Below are 7600 nucleotides of genomic sequence, written 5' to 3' on the forward strand. Positions count from 1 at the left end.
TTGAATTGCAAACTCAGCGAGGAAATGAAGGACAAAATAAGTGAAGAACAATCTGGATTTGTAGCGGGACGATCGTGTGTAGATAACCTTTTCATTCTGCAACAACTGGCAGAAAAAAGAATATCAACTAGAGAAGAGCTGCACATGGTCTTTGTAGACCTGGAAAAGGCATATGACACGATCCCCAGGCAGAAACTGTGGGTATCATTAGGAATATTAAAGATCAATAAACATATCGAGAGCATATGCGTGGCGAGTAGACGTGCGAATGCTGGGCTCCAGTTAAATGGTAGAATTTTACTATCACGAACAACTCAGAGGTGAAAACTTAATATCAACATAACACAAAAATTGTCCAAGTAATACGGAAAATGGTTTTAACACGGGAAATGAGGGATGAATTAGAATCGGCTGTGAATAACGCTGTCCATAAATGCCTTACCAGTGATGCAGTCATAAAAACGATTGTAAACAACGTGTCCGAAGCGATAATGAAAACAATGGAAACGAAGTTAGCTGAAATGGAAAAATCTGTCAACACTATACACGATAAATTATCGAGTATGAAAGAGGAATATGATTATAAAATTTCTGAACTGAAAACCGAAACTGAAATTGCCAAGTCGGAAAAAAACACTTTACAAAAGAAGTTCGATCAAATGGATCAATTCTCAAGGAGGTCAAACCTAAGAATTTTGAATTTCGAAGAGAATCCGAGTGAACAAATCAGGGAAGAAGTAATAAAGTTGATGAATACAAAATTGGCTATTAATCTAACCCATAAAGACATCGACATATGTTACAGAGTGGGAAAGAAAAATGAAGGAAAGGCAAGAGGAGTCTTCATCAAACTACATGACTATATGGTTAAGCACAAAATCTATAACAAAAAGAGAATGCTGAAAGGGACTGGAATCATTATAAGGGAGGATTTAACAGGTCCTAGAATGGAATTGCTGGGCATGGCTGTTGACAAGTATGGTAGGCGAAACGTCTGGACTGATTCTGGTAGAATATTTATAAATAAGGATAATAAGTTACACAAGATAATATCTAAAGATGAGTTAATGAACTTACTGTAATTTTTTGTAATTTCTTGTACTAAAGAGGGCACTTATATTTTCAGTAAAAAAGATGTTGTGTTTTCTGTTCCCTGAGATTAGATGTGTTTTTTTTTTTTTTTATTTCTCATATTTTGCTGGAGTTTAGTACTATTCGCCCCAGAAACAATTGTATTTTGATACTTTTTTTTTAAATTTTTTGTTTTTCTGAGGGATGTTGGACATTTTGGATACATTGGATAGTTATGAGGAAGTTATTACGAAGACAAGTCCTAGTTTACACGATTATTTTGCGGGAAGAGACAGCAGGTTGGCGGGTGCATTGGGTGTTATACATTTTAATATTCGGAGTCTGAGGAAGCATTTTGATGAATTGCTCGTATACTTGGAGAGAAACTTGAATAATTTGGATGTCATAGTCCTGTCGGAAACATGGAATCTTGATTCGGTAAGTGAGTTCACAATACCAAATTATACGATTTATTACAACGAATCGAAAGCAAATCAAAGTGATGGTCTTGTGGTTTATATAAGGAACTCCCTAACATCAAATGTTCAAATTATCTCTTTGGCCGAAACTAAGCTCCTGAGAATAACTTTCGATATCAATGATAGAAATAAACAGACGAAATGTGGAATTACAGCATCTTATCGCCCCCCATCAATTGATGTACGAACCTACTTAGATGATTTAGATAGATATTTCTCTACTTTGAAATGGGAACCGATGGAGTTGTTTTTAGGGGACATTAATGTAGATTTGCTAGACAAAGTTTCTATAAATACAAATGGTTATAAAAACATAATGAGCCAAAATGGGTTCGTTTCAACCATCAATAAACCAACGAGGGTAACAAAAGACTCGGCAACAACAATTGACCATATTTTTATCAGACAAGCCAACTATCTACTGAACAAGATTGAACTCGACCCACTCGTTGTACATAGTAGTATAACAGATCACTATTCGACGCTCATTATGATATCACGACTAACCACAGCTAACGTTACACCCAATATAACACACAGATACAATATAATCAATTATAATAAACTGAGATCAATTTTAGAGGTGGAAAGATGGAGCGAGATTTTATCGTGTAAAGAGACACAGAGAGGTTATAGTGTCTTTGTTGATGTGTTGGGGAAACATATCGCTGAGTCAACTGAAACAATGCTACGCAAGAAAGGTAGAAACAAGCTGAAGCCGTGGATAACAGAGGGGTTGGTGAAGTCGATTCATACCAGGGATCAGATGAAGAGGAAATTTCTGAGGTCTCCTACACCTGAACTCGAACTGGAGTTTAAAAAATATAGGAATAAACTCAATAGTCTAATAAAATATACGAAAGATAATTATTATAAAAATAAACTGGATGCATGTGATAATTGTGGGCAATCCTGGAAAATAATTAATGAAATTTCAAATTATAAACCAAAAAAAAGTAATAATGTTGAGAATGTTTCTTTATTAGAGCATGGTGATAAAGTCATTACAGATAATGAAGAAAAAGCGAATTATTTCAATGATTACTTCATCAATGTTGGAAAAAAGATGGCCAACAGAATTGAAAAGTGTGAGTTACCTGAAAATTTTTTAAAAAAATCTACAGTGGCCTCATCGTTGTTCCTTCGACCTGTTGATGAGAACGAAATAATTTTGGCAATATCGAAACTCAAAAATAATTGTGCACCGGGCCCTGACGGAATCACTACAATCGTCATAAAAAGCATTCATGAATACATAGTAACACCACTAACACATATCATTAACCTATGCTACACAAATGGCAATATGCCAACACAGTGGAAAGAGTCTAATGTAACGCCTATTTACAAGGCTGGAAATCGAAATAATGTTGAAAATTATCGACCAATATCAGTGATTAACAGCTTTGCAAAAATTTTTGAACAGACCATCAAAGTGAGGTTGATCGAATTTTTTGATAAACATCATGTAATCACTCCACAGCAATTTGGATTTGTCAGCGGTTCCAGTACGGAAGATGCTGTTTTAGATTTCATAAAATATACCGTTGAGGCTTTGGATGAGTCGTCGAGGTGCTTGGCTGTATTCGTGGACCTGGCGAAGGCCTTCGACACTGTGTCACACTCTCTCCTGTTAAATAAACTTTCTGATTGTGGTGTAAGGGGCCATACATTGAAACTATTTGAAGATTATTTGTTCCAAAGAAAGCAGAGGGTAAAAATTGGAGATAAATTCAGCACATCATCTTTTGTCACTGGTGGAGTACCACAGGGGACAGTTTTAGGCCCCATCTTGTTTCTGGTTTACATCAATAGCCTAACTCAGATAGTGAATTTCCAAGGACATATTGTATGTTATGCAGATGATACAGCCATAGTATTCAAGGGAAAATCTTGGAAAGAAGTACATAATAATGCTGAGACTAATATGCAGAAATTTCAATGCTGGTTGAATAATAACCTGTTAAGTATGAATATGGATAAAACAAAGTACATGGAATTTTCTCTGATATCTGGTGAACATCCTACTGAGATGAAATTTCACATACATAAAAATACTTGTAATAACAAAGATGGAAATAATTGCTCCTGTCCTTCTATAGAAAAAGCTGAAACTGTTAGGTATCTGGGAATTTTGATTGATCATCACTTGCGATGGGATAAACAGACTTCCAATGTTGCTGAAAGATTGCGACTTCTCCTCTATAAATTCTATAGGCTAAGAGATATTCTTTCTAGAAAAAACTTATTAACTGTATACAAAGCTCTGGCTGAGTCAATTATACAATATTGCATTATGGTGTGGGGTGGTACTTTCGACAACTCATTAAGGCATTTACAAACAACCCAGAATTCAATAGTTAAAATCATATTTAGGAAAGAAAGGCTTTTTCCAACTGACCAACTGTACCTAGAGACAGGGATACTCAATGTGAGATCTATATATAGTTATCAATGCTTAAAATGGATGTTCTCGAATATGAATAAGTACAACATTATCACAGTTAAAACAACCAGATCTACTGAAAACCGAAATGTTGGTATCCCCCTCTTCAGAAAGGCACATACACAGCGTTTCCTCCTTTACTTTGGTCCAAAGCTGTATAACCTGCTTCCTGCACATCTGAGAAATGTGAGCAACTTCAGGCAGATCAAAACGGACCTCAAAAGCTATATCATAAGTAATCCTTCGATTTTTGATATTTTCTAGACGATCGTGATGAACTTTCTTTCTTTTCTCCTTTGCGCCCACCCCTCCTTTCTGCTGTCTCTTCTATTTTTCTAAGTTGTTGAAGAGTAATTGTTTTCCTTTTGTTTCTTTTATAAAAATATGCCACATGTATTGAATGCAGCTCATCCAAGGGCGAGTGAGGGGCACAATACAGGCAATATGCCTAGGTGCATTTCACCGTCCGGGATGGTGTGAACATTTATCGTTTATATTAAAAGTTTTTTCTGTACACACACGGAAACAAATAAATGTTATTATTATTATTATTATTATTATTATTAAATGCTATCAATTATTCAAGAGCTATATGAAGATAATATTGCATATATAAAAATCGGTAAAAAGTTATCAAAGCCAATTGTTACATCGAAAGGGCTACGTCAGGGGTGCAGCCTGTCGCCTCTGTTATTTAATCTGTACATCGAGGTGGTGTTGACTAGATGGAGGAGGAGCTGTGGAGAGATGTGCATACCCGTGGGAGACCATAAAATATTCACGCTGAGTTTCCCGGATGATCAGGTCATATTGGCGCAGGATTCATTTGATATCGAGTATATGATGAGAAAATTACGAACGGAATACGATCAGTGGGGCCTGAGTGTAAGTCTGAAAAAGACTGAGTATTTGGTTGTAAACAGCGAGGCAAATTTTGAGGTACTCGTGGATGAGGACACGACGATAAAACAAGTGGAGAAGTTTAAATATTTGGGCGCAATTGTGGACAAGGATGGTATTGGTGGAGCAGAAATAAAGCACAGAATACAGGAGAGCAAAAAGATCATTGGCTGTCTTAACTCCTTGTGGTGGGACAGGAATATCTCCAATCATACGAAAAAACGCATTGGAAAAACGATGGTTGAGTCAACTGTGTGTTACGGTAGCGAAATATGGACTATTAACGCAGATCTAAAACGCAGATTGAATGCAGTCGAAATGGACTACCTGCGGCGGAGTGCAAGAGTATCAAGGCTGCAACATGTGACTAATGAGGCCATTAGGGATCGGTTACATGCCAGAGAAACTGTGTTGGATCGTATCGAAATAAAAGGTCTGAGGTGGTTTGGTCTCTTAATTAGAATGCCTGAACAGCGATGGCCTAAGCGGATATTTGAATGGGTCCCGCCAGGGCGGAGGAAGCGAGAAAGGCCGAGGCGCTCTTGGAACGAGGGAATACGCCAGTCTATGGAGCAGAGACAGCTGAATGTGGAAATGGCACAGGATCGAGAGGCTTGGAGAAGAGGACTGGGTAGACGGCATTAGGCTGTATCTTATTAATATGTACATATAGCATATTGTTAAGCCCAGAAATATATATATATCATCAAATTTATATTTTCTTTCGAATAATACCATAAGAATATAAAATCTTCCAACGAACCAATACTTCAATCCTTAGAATTTTTTGGGTTCATAAAATGAAGTAATGCATTATATATATAAATGAATATTGAACTTGTGGTTTTAATGCAAAGAGGCCTTCATCATTATGAATGCTGAACTGAACAAACATACGAAATTTTGAATGATTAATTTCAGCACATTTTTAATTGAAAATTTTCATGATAGTCATCCTTTTAACATGAATTCAGTTTTTTTTTGTAAGCCAAAAAATATAAATTTACCCAAAATAATATGCAGATAAAACAAGGAAAAATTCTAAATTTCTCGTTTCATTATTGATAGTTATTCGAAAATCTATCGATGAGGGAAATAATTTCTTCTACTGGATGTAGAGAAATGCAATAGCGTTTTTACACTCTCCCCTGCACTCATTTCAGTTTTCGCACTAAATCTGATTTTTCTGGTTTTTTTCCTGACTATTGATGGTATCACGCCCTGGTCAGCAAATAACTATTTCTAACTTTTTAAAGTGCCATTATGACAAGAAATTTGATCGACTACAAAAAATTATTTAATGATGTCTCGAAAATGAACAATTAAAGACATAAAGGAAAAAGCAAACAGTATTATAAATTTTCAGGCCCTCGTCTCGCAAAGTTCAATATTTCAAAACGAATTATCAAACTTTAAAAATTTATTTGTTATAGTCGAAACAAAATACCGTTCCTGAATAAATCGCCACTTTTAATTCTTCATTTGAGACTGAAATGACACTTTTGATCTGTCATGAAAAAGAACATATATTTTCTTCAAATTTGAGTTTGAACTTTCTCAAAAGCCAAACCAACGATTGACACAGCACTTTTCGATACTAGCAACTCCCGACAAAGGGAGGAATTAAAAGTGTCACTTTAATCCCTAGGGTAATAATATACTATTTCACAGTATGAAATCCAAATTCATAGAAAATCTTGAAAGACATCAAATCTGAATTTTTTATTGACATTCGTCAACGTTCATTCCCCTTTGAGTAGGTATTACTTAACATCCCAATTTTTTTAATGGAAAGTATACCTTGTGATATATCCAAAATAATCGAAAATATCCAGACATTTTTCAACAGTTACTGAAAAAGGGTAACCGAAATTCGCTCCCATGTATTAATTATTAATATGTAAAATATTGTTGCGAAGATTTTCACGGTGGGTATTTTCAACATATTCTTCGTTGACATTTATATACTGACTGGCATTTATACTACTGAGTATTTAAATTGGGCTAAGTAGGTAATATCTTCGATTATGCAATACTCATAATTTAATATAATATACAAGGTGAGAACTATTTAGAGAGGGACCACAGAAATATCGAAAACCGTTAGAAAAACAGGGTGGTTTAAATTAAAATTAGTTATATAAAAAGGTTCTCTTGACTTTCAGTTTTTTTGAGATATCTCGGAACACTTAGAAATTTCAGAAATATTCAAACAAACACACTCTTCCTCAAATAAAGCAATTTTTTTGTTATCCCAGCCACCCTGTATTTCTAACGGCTTTCGATATCTCTGTAGTGTAGTCTTCCCCCTAAATAGTTCTAACACTGATGTATACATGTAACACTTAGTATAAGATACTCAATAGTAGGTAATAATCGGTGGTATTACATATTGGTTGTAAAAATACAAATTTCGATAATCAGATGATTAAATTTTATAAGTTTTGTTGCCAGAAACTCAACAACGACAAGATTTTTAGATAGAGAATAAAGCTACCTCAAAGATATCACAAGCCCATACTTTGCATTTGGAAATTAGGGGTCTTAAACGTCACTTCAAGAGGGTTGAAGATAGAGATCCCATATTTTCACATTTGAGAATATCAATTTATAATTCAAATTTAACGTGTTTCAGGATATTCTATAATTATGTATGTACATACAATAACCCAAATAATGAATTCATTCTATTTGGTTTTTTCAC

General features: G+C 35.1%; 2 protein-coding genes across 2 annotated transcripts; both read left to right on the forward strand.

The window, feature by feature from the left end:
- The first annotated feature begins 1214 nt into the window (after positions 1 to 1214).
- LOC123311603 lies at positions 1215 to 2387 on the forward strand. Its single transcript, XM_044895654.1, has 2 exons — positions 1215 to 1509; positions 2132 to 2387. The coding sequence occupies exons 1-2, from the start codon at positions 1276 to 1278 to the stop codon at positions 2264 to 2266; spliced, it is 369 nt and encodes a 122-aa protein (XP_044751589.1). The 5' UTR covers positions 1215 to 1275; the 3' UTR covers positions 2267 to 2387.
- Positions 2388 to 4563: 2176 nt separating this feature from the next.
- LOC123310984 lies at positions 4564 to 5541 on the forward strand. The gene has a single exon (XM_044894714.1). It carries the CDS (start codon positions 4564 to 4566, stop codon positions 5539 to 5541), a length of 978 nt encoding a protein of 325 aa, XP_044750649.1.
- Positions 5542 to 7600: the final 2059 nt, after the last annotated feature.

This window comes from Coccinella septempunctata, chromosome 4 (assembly GCF_907165205.1).
Source record: "Coccinella septempunctata chromosome 4, icCocSept1.1, whole genome shotgun sequence".
In the NCBI taxonomy this organism is placed as follows: Eukaryota; Metazoa; Arthropoda; class Insecta; order Coleoptera; family Coccinellidae; genus Coccinella; species Coccinella septempunctata.

Bases quoted from the DNA above. Each gene is read 5' to 3' on its own strand.
- LOC123310984 (XM_044894714.1), top strand. From the start codon at position 4,564: ATGCTATCAATTATTCAAGAGCTATATGAAGATAATATTGCATATATA.
- LOC123311603 (XM_044895654.1), top strand. From the start codon at position 1,276: ATGTTGGACATTTTGGATACATTGGATAGTTATGAGGAAGTTATTACG. The intron at 1,510-2,131 runs GTAAGTGAGTTC...GATCAATTTTAG, and splicing joins AAACATGGAATCTTGATTCG to AGGTGGAAAGATGGAGCGAG.